The sequence below is a fragment of the Melozone crissalis genome, unplaced genomic scaffold, assembly GCF_028551555.1.
Source record: "Melozone crissalis strain CALT ecotype California unplaced genomic scaffold, PUWL_Pcris_2 ptg000045l_1, whole genome shotgun sequence".
Lineage (NCBI taxonomy): Eukaryota > Metazoa > Chordata > Aves > Passeriformes > Passerellidae > Melozone > Melozone crissalis.
The window spans coordinates 23,327,880-23,343,161 of NW_026535823.1; the positions used below are offsets into that span (position 1 = coordinate 23,327,880).

Here is a 15,282-nt window from a genome sequence, read left to right on the forward strand (position 1 = left end):
GGTCAGGGAGGGTTAAGCAGGGAGGGGGCAGTGCAACAAGGCGGCCTGATCTAGTGATTAAACAAAGGGATTCAGCCAACATGTGTAAAATTAAGTGATCAAGAGTTGATTACAGAGTGCATTGATTGTGTACTGATGGATTAAACAGAGTCGTGCTCGGGATGCGATTTTCCGAGCCGGGCACGAAAAGCACAGGCAATTGACGTGTTGGCCAGAAGGACCCGCTTCTCCCAATCCCTGGCTTTTATACATTCTCCGGATAAATCTGCAGAGAGGCCCGTGGAATTATAATCGATTATCCATTTCTCAAAGTCACTTAAGGGCCCTGAGCTACAAGCTAAAGTGCCGGTGCTGCGAAGAGGCATTGGGTATGCGCCGGCATGTGCAGGTGCTGGCGCGAGGGGAAAATGTGGCAATGACCCTGTGTGCTGCAAGCTGATGAATCTATTTTCTTGTAGGAAATAGTTTTGACAGTTCAATATCTGTGTTTTCGATATGTGCCCCATACATCCCCAAGGGAGGAGAGGAGAGGAGCTGGAATGTGGCAGGGAGGGAGTGGGTGGGAGGTAGGGAAAGGCTCTACCACATCACCCCTTGGAATTATCAGTATATCACCAACTTCACAGACTGCCCTCCAAGTCAAGGGCATTGAAGCAGCATGGCTGCTTGCAAGTGTCTTCTGCAGGGCCAGGATGGGGCTGCTGCTCTTGGGGTGCCTCCCTGGGCTGTGGGGGGACCCTCAGCATGGCCCAGCCTACTGGCAGTGGGGTAGTTCCTAGGCTCTTGTTTCACTGCCAGTGGTGAAGGCAAAGGTTCATTTCCAGGCTGATCCTCTCCCAGGATGCAGTCAGGTCCTTTGCTGAGAACTCAGAGGAGGAGGCAGGTGGGGCTGGGACAGCTGAGCAGCTGCAGCCTGGTGCAGGATCATCCTGTGTGTTTTATAGGTTGCTGGATGTGATGGTGGAATGAAGCTGGGGTAGAAATCCCTGCAGGTCTTCCCCAGACCCAGTTGCAGGGCTGTTGCTCCCTCTCTCAACTGTATCCCTGTTTCTGCTACAGGTTAAGGAGTCAAGGCCGAAAACAGGCCCCAAATGTGTCCAGACCTCAGACCCCAGCTCTTGTACAGTCTCCCAGCCAGATACAAGAATGTTTCTGTGAAACTCCTACATTTTCTAGTTCCCACTGCCATTATTTTTTGGCATTTAAAGAAGGTGCTTTGCTCCAGGTCTTTCCATCCCAAGAGCTGATGCAGAGCATGGATAGTTAAGGCACACTTTGGCAATGTAGCCAAACAGTTCCTTCTCTCCACTCTCTCCCACCAAGCCACCAGAAACTCCAGGTTGGGTAACTCATCCAACCAGCAACAAGAAGTGGCCCTTGTAAGAGCAAACAGGGCGCAAGGCCAGGCACATTGCTGGATGTTGCCCAGCTGCCAGCCCTGGGTACAGAGCCCCAGGCATTCCAGGTGTCCGAGGAGGAGGGATGGTGAAGAGGCAGAATCATTCCCCACACTCTGTCTGGCCATGGCACGGGACTGAGAGAGCCCTGGGGTCTTCTGCCTCGCTGCCATGTGCTGGGAAGTGTGCTCTGAACCAGTGCCTCATTTTGCAAGTCCCACAGAGGAAGGACTGGCCATGGGCCATGGAGTCTGCAGAGCTGCCAGCGTGATCCCAGGGTCCCAGGGGCTCTGGGGAGTTTGTCCATAGCCTGGCCAGTCTTGGGTGCCTGGTATAAAAAGACCTATGGGATGGAGGACAGCTCAAGGATGAGGGGGGAATGAGGTGCATCATGCCCCAGGAGCTGCCCCAGGATGGAAGGCAGAGCTGTAGGATTCCCTCAGGGGTGTTTCTGCCATGCCATGTTCACTGAAGTCAAGGACCTTGACTGATGCTGGGGAGACCCAGCTGCTGCCCAGGACTTGTATGTTTGGGAGATGAACCAGTGGGTTGAAGGAAACTCCAGTTTCATTCCAGGAGCAGAAGATGGACAGCAGCAAGAAGATCCAACTCCGTGGTTGTGAGTTTTCCAGCTTTTCCCGACTCATACCCATCAGAGAATCTGGAGCAGAGAAGGGATCATCTCTGTCCTCAGCCCCTGCTGACCTCATTTGGTCAATCTCCAGCCCAGTGAGGGGCGTGGCTGGGCGCTGTCATGCTTCCTTGGGAGAAGCCTGTGTGGGCAGGCTGCCCAGCTGTGAGAGAGGAGGACAGGGGAGGAGGCAGTGCAACACCTTCCTTCACTTGCTCTCAGCATTTCTCTGTTTTCCTCTTGTGAAACCCAGGGAAGTGTTTCTGCTCAGTTCAGTGTCCCCACATGGAGCAGCACCATCGGCCTATCCCAATCCTCCTCTTCCTCTCTCCCTTCCAGGTCCCTGTCATGCTCTCTCTTTCCAGCTCTCCCGGCAGCCCGCGTCCCTCTCATCAGGGATTCATTGTCTTGTCAGCCTCTAGTTAGCCGGCATGCGTACGAATCATAAATTACCCCGCCCGGGCCTCTGCTATGCTTCAGCACAGACAAAAAAATTGCACTCCATCACCGTGTCTCCCGGCTTTTAGTGGTATTGATCAATGCTGCTCCCTTCCCGCCCCCCCCCTTTTCATTTTAACCGAGCCGGTTAAGTGCAGTATCTTATTTTGTGCTGGGACAAATGAAAAGAATATTAGCAAGGGCTGAAATATATCTCTTTTTTATCTCTCTGCTACTTTTTTATTGAATCTTTCTGAGTAGGTGGCTTTCCGCAGGATGACAGCCTCATGACAGGCTCCTCATTAGAGCTGAGACAGTAATTGTGATGCATTTCCCTGCGCGGCCTTTTCACTTCTCCCCCCCCCTCCTGCCTTCCCTCCTCTCTCCCTTTCCCCTGATTTGTAAAGTGATTGGATGTACAGACTCACTCCGTTTCTTAAATTATTGCCCAGCTCCATCCATCTTCACTGCCCCACACCGGGCAGCCATGATCTCCACGATGGAGAGCCAGGGTGTGATCACAAGGGGTTCCTCACCTCTCCTGCTGCCCGGCTGCTGCTGGCCATGAGCAACACGGTGCTGGACCCAACGGGACCTGCAGCAGCCTCTGAAGGGCCCAGGGTGCTGTTCAAAGATGCATTTTTACTGAGTGACCCATGGGACCAGCCTCAGCTGGGGTTAACTGCATGGCAGCAGCTCTGCACCAGTTTACACCAGTCCTCTCCAGTATCCAGCTTGTCCGGACAGGCAGCTACAAGAACAACTCTTTCTTTGGAGGGAAATCAATATTTTAGCAAGCTTTCCTGCCTCAGATCTCTCTCTAGTTTTTACTCTCAGGAGAAGCAGGTGTATTTTCTAAGCTGCTTGGCAGCCTGGGCACCTTAGCAGGGAGCAGTGTCAGGGATCAGGCTCTTGGTGGGGATGCAGCAGTCTGAGTACAGGTCTTCTCTGTGACCCCGTTTGTTCATGGGGTTGCAGAGGTCCCCCTGTCTGTCTGTGTCTCTATGTGTTTTATTCACCCTAGGTGTAAAAAACCAGCTGTAACTCATCCCTGTGCCTCTCTTTGCTGGATTCAAGGCAGGACTGGCTCTGTGATGTGCCAAGCACAATCCAAGTCCAGCTTCTGCTGGTGCTATGCAGCATCTTTGTGCTGTGATGCAGGAGTGATTCCTCAAAAATATTTTCTTACCTGAATAGCCATTTTTTCAGGTCTCTGCCACCTTCCTGCCTGCACAGACCTCCAAAAGGCACGTGCTCCAAGGGAGCTCTGCTCAGTGCTGGGTGATTCCTCAGTGGTCTGGATGTGCTTGCTGCTCTGTGGGGTGTTTGCAGAGTTAAGTTCTGCTGTGGATGCAGTCATGGCCAGACACTGAACCCAGCCACAGCACTCAAACCTGGAGTCACCTCACTGCCTGTCACTGTCTCTGGCATCAGGATCTCCACTGCTCTATGCAGAGCAGCTGCAGCAGGGCCCAGATCCAGGGCACCCCATCCTGGGCAGCAAGTTGAGGTCTGCATCCCCCAGCCAGCAGGAGCCTGAGGGATGGGAAGGCCCTGATGGAAGGAATGGGAGGTGCCCTGACCTCACCTGCAGGTTTTTGGGTGCCTATACTTTATGGTACCAACCAGCAGGACCCAAGGCAGTGCCCAGCAGGCAGGATGCCACTCCATGGGGACAGCCCTGGGACCACACCAGTAAATAACAGGGAGATGGGAGAGCAATCATCAACATTATTCCTGCTCCCTCACTTTACTACCATATCTTTTTTGCCTCTACTGTTATTCTGGAGTGCTCTGCACTAACATATGAACCATCTCTGCCTTGAGCCACTGTTGTCATCTCCCCTCCTTGGCCGCCACTTACCACCAGGGCTCTGTGAGCCTCATCAGTTGTGGCGTGGGCTCACCAGGAGAAGAGTGAGTGTTTTGCTATTTCCAAGCTAATATGGGGCTTTCTTTGAATTATTGTTTTTTGAGCTGGAAGGAAAGGAGGCTTGTCACACAAGATACCTGCTATCAGTACACAAATAACAGCAAGCCCATCATCGAATGGAAAATAATCGCCGCGGAAAGCGAGTTGCAGAGCAGCCAGAGGGATTATTACAGGAGCTGGCAGTGGCAGTGCTGTCAAGGAGCCTGTGTCAGCACTTCCATTACCACCCACCTGGTTTAGCACAGCCCCCAAAGCAGGGCACGGGGCCACAGGGCCCCAGCGTGGGGTCATTTCTATTCAGAAGGGTTTCAGATCAACTGGCTTTGATTGGGTTTAAATGATGGAGTGTTTAAGAGGGAGAGAGCAGAAATAGGAAGGTGAGATGGAGGGAGGTATCTCAAAGAGGGGGGGTTTGGTACTCACAGAAGTGAAAAAGAGTTTGAGGTAGGAGAAATCAGGAGTTGGGACTGAAGAGCTGGTCCTCATGGGAGCAAGGTTCAGCTGTCACAAGGAAGGACAGCATGGGGAGCCACAGGTGGCACTGCCTGTGCCACCCTCTGCAGCAGGTCCTGGGGAGGTACCTGGCTGTGCATCAGTGCAGATGAGCAGTGCAGTTATAGACTATTTATTTCATTCATTTGGCAACTTGCTGAGCTCCTGTGCAGATGGAGCCCTCATGCCTTGTAAACTTTGCTCCTTGACTGATGGAAGCACTGTTTACTCTGCACTGCATAGTGGTGAGGGGCTGTATGCACCCTGTGCTGTCAGCACTGTTGGTGGGCTGGGTTCCAGTAGTTCACAGTAGTTCACATTCTGCTTGTGAGGGAAAGTTCTGCCTTCCAAGTGGCACACTCCCACCCTGCAGTGCTGTCAGGGCACAGGTGCAGGGCAGGAGCAGGGGTGACTTCATGGCTCCATGCCTACCTTGTGTCCCCTGACCCTGAGCCCAGCTCCCAGCCTGGAGCCCATTACTGGCTGCTTTGCAGTGAATCATACCTTTCCCAAGGGAATTATCTTGGATCCATATCACTGTCACTGAATGAAGGATCCAACCCTCTATCCCAGTGGGATTAGGAGGTCTTGGTCCAGTCCCTACCTGGGCTGGGATCCATTTGCAGATGCCCTCCAAAAGAGCCTGTGGAGAAATTCCTCCACACAGGGGTGCATGTGCGTATTGAGCACGGTGCTTTCAGAGCAGGAAATATTCGGTTTCAGCACTTGGAGTTAAACATTTCCGCGGAGCCCAGGAGACCGTGCAAACAGCGGGAGCACCAAAGCTCTGCCTTTTCATCTCTGTGGCACCGGCGAGCGGGGGGTCGGCAGTGAGGGAAGCGCGGCAGAGCTGCGGAGGGTAAACACTGGAGCCGAGCCTACCGAGTAACCAGAGAGTGAAGGGGAGAGACAGGGGCAAAGAAAACAAAAACACAGCTGCCAAAAAACAAAAGCCTGAAAAGAGCCATTCAGAGTCTCCCAGGAGCGGGTTTGGCACAGGGCAGGGAGGGATAAGCAGGCAGCAGGCGTAGGTCCCCCCCTCGCTCAGGGATATGGGCCCTTTGTTTTGCCCTGGGCAAATCAATGCCCTCTGCTCCATCCAGAGGGGTGAGCACTTACACCCCAGCACCATCCACCCACACACATGATGTAGCATCCTTTGTTTGCTCCTGGATATCAGGATGACCCTGCTCTGCAGAGGAGAGGCGGGCTGTATGCATCTCTCTCCACCCTGGTGTTCACAAACCAAGAGAACTGAGGACTTGCCATGCCCATCCTCTCCCTCTCCCCACAACCCAGCACCCTCCACCATGGAGGGTACCACTGCCTGGAGCAGGTCACCACAGCGTGGGTGTGTGCCAGGCTCTGGGCATGCTGCAGATGGGGAAGCTGCTGATTTGGGGAGACGTATTCCAGGAGAAGCCTCTGTGGCACTGCAGGCCTGCAGCGGTGCCACAGACCTGGGGAGGCTTGCGTAGGTGTCCTCCTGGCATGGGAGAGGATCCCTCCTTCCTGCCTGTCAGCTGCACTTAGCCCTGCTCCTGTGAAACCGAGCTGTCAGCCCCCAGGGCCAGGAGCCGGGGCTGCTTCTGTCTCCTGCTTTGCAGTCTGTACATCAGGGACTTGGCTGTGTGTCCCGGTTCCTGTGCTCCTGCCCCTCTGGAAGCCCTTGTTTCAGTGAAAGCACCAGCCTCCCGCACTCACCAGAGCAAGGGGATCTTCCCTGGCTGTCATGGGGATGTGGAGTGACAGCTGTCACATCCTTCCTTGGCACAAATTCATCACCATATCATTGGTGTAGCTGGTGGGTAAGGCCACTGCTGCTCATTTCTCCTGCTGGCCTGGGCTGGGGTTGGGAGCAGTCATGGAAGACAGGAAGTCTTCTTCTCACGGCCTGAGATCCCTCCTGGTTGCCCCAGCCACTGAAATCCAAAGTCGCCTCTGCTTAGGAACATGCACCCCATGGAAGAGTACCAGAGAACAAGCAAGGTGTGAGGCCTTGGGTGTGCAGGGGGTTAAACATCCCAGCAGTCTGGTGTGCCTGCTGGTCCCCAGCAGGGCACCCTGACTATGCGCCCTGACCCAAGGCTGCCAATCCCAGTTCTGTGGTCCAGGACAGTCCATCACCTCCTGCAGCAAAGGAACATCTCTGGGTTCCCCGTGGAGCAGAGACACGGGGATGCCCAACCTCTGCTCCACCCTTTGGTGCTGCTGAGAGCATCCCAGCCCCAGCAGCCACAGCTGTGGTGGTGATGGGGGCTCGTGGGCCCCAGGGCAGTGGCCTGGGCCAGGAGTGGGGGTGCAGCAGGGCGGAGGGCAGCCTGTTTACCCATCCATCTGTACACCCCACAGCGGGGATCCAGCAGGATTTCCCGTCCCTCAAAGGCTGCCTGTTTATTTTGGGAGGGAGACTCAGACAGCTCCATTGTTTTGCTGTGAAGTTGGGGTTATAAATAGCAGGTGGTCGGGGACGCTCCTGGGCTATTTTGGGCCCCCACTAGACAAAAGTGGAAAAGCTCCAAGAGGAAGATGGAATTACTGAAATGCCGACCTTTCCCGCAAGGGTCAGCAGGAGCTGGATGTTTGGGTTTGGGCTGGATTCTGGGCATTATTTAAACATGAGAGAAGGAGGAGAGAGGAGGATGTTCCAAGTTGCATGGGCTGCATGCTGCCAAAAACCAGTGTGTCCTCCCTGGCAGAAGGGTGGTGGGAATGAGGGCCCAAGGCACCTGGGATCTGCTTGGGAGTCTCTGGGAGTGGCCCAAATCCAGAGGAGAGACCAGGCAGGTTTTCCTCCTGGCTCTGCAACTGGGAGAGTTCCAGTGGAAAGGGAAGCTGGGAAGGTAGGGAATGCACCCTAGCACTGGCCTCCCCCAACTTGCCCCTTATGCCTCAGTTTCTTCCATCTCCTATAGAGGCGCTGAAGGAAAGGGCAAGTATATCCCAGTGACAGCCCTGCTTCCATCAGCCCTTACACTTTGTCCTGCTGAAGGGCAAAGATAAGCCAAGGTGACTCTCAAACTTACTTCAGACCCTTTCTCTTGTTAAATGCTTGTGCCAGGCAGTTATACAGGGAGAAGCAGCGACCCAGTAAAGCTGCTCACGCCAATGTTTTATCCTTTGAGAAGGTCTATTCCTTTAATGGGGATTCATTTAACTGGGCTCCACCATCATTAGGAACCATAAAATGGCACCTTTTGGCTCCTGATTGGAAGGCCACATTGCACACATCCCCCTCATATCCAGCACCGGCTGCTTTATTGTGCATTACTGCCTCTCACTCGGATTTAACCAATTTGATCCATGTCTAATACATAAATAAATAATCCAGCAGGAGGGTTCATGCTGGATGACAAGAGGCAGCTATAAAGCACGTTCCTCCCTGCCAGAGCCATCTGAGCCAGGCTCCGCACGCCCTCTCATGAGCAGAGCTGCTAGTACAGCTGGGAGAGGGGGCCTGGGGACCTGAGGGCTTCCCTCTTTTATGGGAACTTCATTGTTTGCTTTAGAGTTTTATTTTATGTTAAATAGACGCTGTATATTCCTTACAGAGGGGGCAATAAAGTTTCTGAGCTGGAAGAAATTGGCTTCAGATCAGGGAGTGAACCAGGGAGATGTGGCTGGGCAGGGAAGCAGAAGACAGGATTGAGAGTAAGGAGGGTGTGAGGAAATGTGTTGCTTGCAGATCTGCCCCAGAGGCTCAACCCAGCTAGGATTAGGGTACACAGGCAGCCCCAAATCTCACCCAGGGGTGATACAGCCCCAGGGACCCAGAACTCTGGGGTCTGGAGCTGCTGGTGGTGCAGGGGGGACAAGGGGCCTCAGCCCAGCCCTGGGAAAGGGTGAGCAATCCTGGGTGAGCATCTAGACCTGCTCCCAGTGCATCCACAGCCTCACACCATGGGTTTTCCTTTGCTGCCCAACATTGTGTGCCCATGGAGATTTACTGTGCCCTTCATAGGGAGGATCATCCTGACCCACCCAGCTTCAGGAGTGTCAAGGAGGATAAAGATGGTTCTTTATAATGAGTTAATAGGAACAGTGAGCAGTGTAGAGTCAACCATCTACTCCAGATCATATCACCTGAACCTCAAATGGGAAGCTGGGTGTGCACAGGGGCACTTCCAGAATGTGGCTGTTGCTGTCTCCCTGTAAGAGTGGAGGGCCCACAGCCAGGCTTGGGATGCTCTTGTGCCAGTTGCTGAGCCACTGCAGGAGAGACACAATCCCTGCCCCAGGCACTGTAGGATGGAGAGAGAATTAGGGCTATACCATGAGAAAATCCCTGGATTTCAGTCCTGTGCTAGGACAGACACCAAAGCAGAGCACGGATGGTGCTGATGGCAGCTGATCTGAGCTAAAGCTTTTTCCCTTCTTTTCCTTCTCACAGGCAAAAAGAAAGCAACTTTGTTTGACAGCCAGGCTCCAATCTGCCCCATCTGCCAGGTCCTTCTTCGCCCCGGCGAGTTGCAGGAGCACATGGAGCAGGAGCTGGAGAAGCTCACGCAGCTGAACATCAGGTAAGCAGCTCCCTGGGGTCCATCAGCATCCCTGGTGATCTGGCTGAGGCACCTGCATGGGGCAGAGAAGATGGTGGTGCCCACAGCTACAAGATGTGGGGGATCTAGTGCTAGCCAATGGAGCAGAAACATTTCCCTGGAGTTCACTGCAATGGTTAAGGCAGGCAGAAATCCCTCCTGGAGGTCGCAGACATCCCTTTCCCTGGGGACGTGTGTGTAGCGAGCAGCTCTCATTTTGCTGACACCCCCTGATGGAGCAGCCCTGCAGCATTGGTGCACACTGCTCCTCAGCTGCCTTCAGCTCCCTTCTGCTACCCTCAGTGCAAAAAAGTCACCTATTAAAAAAAAAAATTGCCTTTTAACTGCTAGCAGTTATTTAGGAAATGGCTGCGGCCAAGGGTTGGCAAATCCCTGGCCCTGCCTTAATAAAAGTCAGCAGCCTTGGGAAAGAGCGTGTTTATTTCAATTATTAATGAATTCTCCGGTCATTAAAAGGTGAGGAAAGGAATCAAACTGCCTACTCGAAGCAAAGTTACATCAGCAGGTGGTAGGAGAGGAGGGACAACATGTGTGTCAGTGTGTGTGTGCCAGGGTGAGGGCTGCACGTGGCTGTGCACAGTATGGAGGATGCAGAATCCATCCCTGCTTGGCTTGGATCTTCTTGGATTCAGCGATAGCCATTGCAGATGGAGGGAGCAGGAGGGAGCTTTAGTTAGAGAAGGAGACACCTCCCAGAATGGATCTGGGTTGAGATATCCCAAATTTGGCACCTGCAGCCTCAGGCTGACACCCACATTTCCCGTGTGTTGCACAGGAAGATAGGGAAGGGGGAAGCAGGGAACAGGCAGCCATTTATCCCCCGCGACACCCAGTCCCCTTGCAAGAGTAATTTATGGTGTAATTTGGGCCGCATCCAACTTAATAAAGGGCCACTGCAAATTAGTGAACAGGTTTAAATGAACAGAAGCAATTAGTGCTCGGAGGAGCCCATCAAAGAAGTTGGGCCAATATCAGAGTGAAACTGAAACTGCAAGCCAGGAGCAGAGGCTGGCTGGCGCGAAGTGGTGATGGGAAGGTGGCGTTTAATGGGAAAGGAAAGGAAACCCTAAATCATAAAGCGTGACAAGGGCCATTGTGGGCCAGCTGACAAATGAAAAAGAATGGCATTATTCCTTTAAATAACAGCAGCAGTTAGAGAGGAGACAGCTCTCCCTGGCTTGCCCTCGCTTCCCTGGCCTGCTCCACTCGGCCACGCAGGCGGCGAGGAAGAATCAGAGGTCTTTATTAATTATTAAATAACGACTCCCTCCGTAGTGTGATAGATAACGTTCAATCTAGGTGATGGATTCAGGCCATGGAGGCTAATCTGTAACACAGCAGCTCCCCATAGGGATGGGCTCTCCCAGTCCTGGAGAAACCAGGGCAGGGACCAGGGCAGCAGCATGCAGGAAGGGCAGGAATCGTGGGCAGGAATCGTGGGCAGGATTTGCAGTGGGGTGTGATGGAGTTGAGTCCCCTGCACTGCCCAGCCCCAGCAGGCAGCTCGCTACAGTGGGTTGCTCCGTTTCCCATTCCCCCACCTTTCCTGCCTGGAGAAGCCAGGAGCAAGAACACATCAACAAGAGAAGAGAGAAACTAATAATGATCTCAAATAACCCAATAAACATAAAAATAAAATGTAGGCCTATAAACGCGACGGGCACTGGCAGCCCTGGCCGCTCCCTGCCAATACCGACTTGTTACCGAAATGGCCCAGCAGCTGTTACTTATCAGTCTGATGGGGAGAAGCAAACCAGGGGGCTGCTTTCCAAGGGCTTTTTTTTTTTTTCTAATTTAAAGAGGATGCAGCCAATCATGGCTTGTGATGTTAAGTTTTAATAAACCTTAATGATTTGCAACAAAATCATAGATTTCCTGTGCTTGGGGAAGTCAGATCCCCTCCTGCCCACTGAGCTTGCAGCACTGGAGGCTTGGTGGGCACTGGATCAACTCTGGAAAAGGGATTTCTCCAGGAGCTTCTAGGGGCTGAGATACAAGGAAGCTGTAGGCACCACCTGGATGATGCTACCCATGTCCCAGATCACCACAAGCAACTCACCCACTCCAATGAACCCCTTTCTCATCTGGTGGGGATGGGGTTGGCTATCCCCCAGAGACAGGGACAGTGCTTTTTCCCTCCAAGGGCAGTACTGGTGTGACCATCCTGGCCTCAGGACAGGGACATCTCAAGGTCAACCCAGCCTGAGCATCTTGCAGCAAGGCAGGAGGAGCCATGCTGGCAACAGGACAGCACTCACCCATTCCTCAGCAGTCCTGTGCATGTACCAGCGACAAAACCCAGCTGCTGGACCAGTGATGGACATCACTCAGGAGAATGCAACCCTGCTGCAGGGTCCAGCTTTCCCTTGGAAAAGGTGCCTTGGGTGGGAATGAGGCACCTGCGTTTCTAGCTCTGCTGCTTTCTTGGTGTGTCCAGTTTCCCACAGCATAGGGAGAGACCTGCTTGTGCTCACCCCACGGCTCCTCCACGCTGTATGGGTCCAACCGAGCCTTGTGCTCAGCTCCACGCAGCCAAGCAGGGCTCTCTGAATGCAAATTTCATTTCTGAGCCACTGGCGCTGTTTCAAGAGCCGGCAGCCTCCGAGCCCTTTTTGGTGTTACATATGTAACAGCCTCATTGAACTTGACATGTCAAATTCAGGCCATTTGTGCAAAATCTCCCTTTAATAATACCGTTTCATTTCGCTCAAATGAGACTTGAATGCATGTAAAATGGAAAAGGATATTTAAGCGCTAACATTAGGCAGATGTCTTGCCAGAGGCCGATTGAATATATGAGATTTTGAAGTACTTAACACGTTTTCGGTGCTCCCTCTTAGAATATGTCACCTGGCTTTCTTTTTTCTCCCCCTCTTTCCCTCCCCACCTGCCCCCCCTTTAAGTGAAGGGTATAAATTGAAAGAAAACAAAACTACAAGCCTTGGTTTTATGGAGTTTAACTCTTGCCAGGCAAGACTGTTCGTATTCCTCCTCCAAAGAGAAATTGCCTTGGAGCTCACCTTTGCAGAGCACAGGCTCAAAGCAGCAGAGAGTGGGAGGCAGGTGAGGGGTGGCCCCATGAGGCAGGGCAGAAGGGATGCTCTCCTTGCCCTGCCTGTGCAGTCAGAGAGCAAAAGGTGCCCATCTGAGCAGCTAAGTGCCCCCCAAGGCAAAAATAAGAAATAATAACAGTGACCCTTTGTATGTGTCTGTGCCCTGTGCCTCAGCCAGGCTGGTCAACGCAGAATACATGAATATTCCTGGTTTGTGTGCATGAAGCTGATCTGGATGTGAGTCTCCTATCCTCACTCAATATATATTCACTTGTTTTACACCTAATCCATGTTAAAGGCAAAGCACACTGAAATGTGAGACTCTTTCTGGCGCTGTCAGTGGCCCCAGCTCCAAGCTTCAGCTGCTGCTCTGGCTGCAGCTGCATTTCCCCAGCCTAGAGCTACCTAGGCAGTGCAGGTGGGCACTCTAGAGCATTCTAGAGCAGCACCCAGGGGTGTCCCTCAGGACACACACACACACAGACACACAGACACAGACACAGACACACACAGACACACACACACACACACATCCCCGTGTGCATTGCTGTGTGTCACCCTGCAGGTAAATACTCTGAGCAGAGGTGGCAGTGGGCAGCAGCACCCTTCATCCCTGCCTGCTTTCCCCAGGCAGTGACCTGGAGAAGGGCAGGTTTGGGGCTCTGGTTTCAGTTCAGGGTGGGAGGAAAGGTGAATTTGAGGGTAGAAGTAAAGGAGGAAGTAAGAGCTGTAGAGCCAGCCTCAGCTGATGCTCCACAATGATTCTTTCTAGAGTTTGGGGAAGAGACGTTTATTGGCCATTTAAAAAACCTTAGGAAGTCACATTACAAATATTACAGTTGCTGAGTTCAGCAGTTTGAAGGTTGGGAATGTGCCTTTGGATGCAGTGGCTTTAATAGCATAACAATCTGTTCTTGAATATGCAATGCTCTTTTAAAAATATTTGGCAGGGGGTGTGTTTATTTCACCATGTGACAGCTGACAGATTCTCCCCTGCATTAGGAGCAGCAAGCCTATGCTTCAGAGCTGGGACTTCACCTCCCCAAAAAGGGATGAGGTGTATCAGTATAGCTGGGGAGTGATCCAGAGGGTGGAGCAGTGAGGGTGATGATGTTCTCAAAGTGCCCCATGGCTGTGCAAACTCTCCCCTCATTCACTTTTCTTTCTTTTTTCCTTTGCAATCAGTACTGATTATTCTGAGCATGTTTGTATTACAAAGTGCCCACCTGTTGCCTGCTTCCAGCCCGGGCCATCAGCTCTCATTGCTCCTTGCCATTCTGCTGGGGGCGTGGGGACACATCCCTGCACATCCAGCATCTCAGGAGCTACTGATTTCCCCTAATGACCTTTCTGTGTGTCCAGGAATAATTCCTCTTCTGCTTCTGTGATTACGAAGCATTTCCCGGAGCACAGAGGGCACCGGGGTCTCGCACCTTGGTGCAGATGCAAAGTGCTGCAGGCTGTTTTCTGTGACCTCAAAGATGCTGTCACAAAGAGCCAAATAGTGTCAGGCAAAGGAGGGCAGAGTAAGATGTAGTGGGAATGCCTGTGTCAAAGAGGGTGAAGTGCCCAGATGGGGAATTTAGCTTGACTTTTGGAGCCAGCTTTGATTCATGTCAGAGGAAAAGAGCCAGCCCCAGGACTATGGTGCTCCAGCTCCTGAAGCAGCATTCAGTGCACCTCTACCCAGGCTTAAATCTTCCTTTGGGTTCCATCTGAAGCTTCCTGTCCCTTGTTTGCACACATGCTCTGTTCCTCTCACTGTTCTTAATCCTCTCTTCTTTTGCAGCCGGGGTAGAAGCAGAAAGTGCTTCCTCAGTCCCTGGCACTGCACAGAGCATCCTCGCCCTGCTGTGAGGAGCTTCAGCTCCTGGTTTCTTTATGTAGAGAGGCACAGTAGTGACTCTTCTCAGGGGACAGAGGCAGCTCTGGGTCCAATGGGATAAGAAATGAGGAAGAAACTGGCAAGACAGCTGAAACACAAAGGCTGTGGGGCCTTGGGAAATAAACTGGTCACAAGGCAAGTTGACTGTTCCTTGAGAGATGTCTCCAGACCTATGGAAATGCGTCCTGCTTTTCACATCTTTCACAGGTTGCTTTCCCAGTGTTTCGTGATCTTTCTGATTAAAGTCATCCCATGCTAGCCCCTCAGATTCTGCACTGGAGACTCCTGCTAATGGACAGGTTGGCAAGAACATCATCCCTGTGTGCCCAAATGACAGGGGCTTGGTCTGTTGCTCCTGGTCACAATAAGGACCCAGAGCAGGCTATGAGATGTGGCTCACACTCCTCTCCTGCTCAGGGAACCCTCTGTTCAAATACAGCTGCTCCTTTCCTTGCACTGCCCCAGAGCAGCGTTCCGTTCATTTCTGTGGGCTCTGCCAAGCGCTGTGCTGTCCCTAAGGACCTTTGGAGGACCTTCCCAGGGACAGCGTGGGCGGGTGGCTGCTGGGGAAGGGTGAGTGGCCGTGCTGCCAGGCCCTGCAGGATAAATAGGGTGTGTAAAACACGAATTAGCTCTGTTGTCATGTGTCACATCAGGGTCATGGCTCTCGCCTCAGGTCTCCTTGATTTATGCCTGGGGACTTTAACTTGATGACCATGTACTTCCCCAGACTTCTTGTGCAGCAGATGCTGCAGGGCCCCCAGCCTCTGAATGAGAGAGGTTAGAAATGGTTTGGAGTGAAGGGTTTTTTCCAATGCTCTGTTGGAATACATGATTCCCTTCCTTGCACGCAGTGGACACCTGCGGGCTCTGCAGAGAGAGGAAGGAGCCCTG

The 15,282-nt window shown here is 52.6% G+C and overlaps 1 protein-coding gene across 3 annotated transcripts in view; it reads left to right on the plus strand.

The window, feature by feature from the left end:
* Nucleotides 1-15,282, plus strand: part of RNF220 (ring finger protein 220) — a 209,605-nt gene that overhangs the window by 118,510 nt on the left and 75,813 nt on the right. For all 3 annotated transcript variants that reach the window (XM_054286102.1, XM_054286103.1, XM_054286104.1), the window contains one exon: nucleotides 9,282-9,411. In XM_054286102.1, the coding sequence (XP_054142077.1) occupies nucleotides 9,282-9,411 (130 nt within the window). The remainder of the gene's footprint in view (nucleotides 1-9,281; nucleotides 9,412-15,282) is intronic.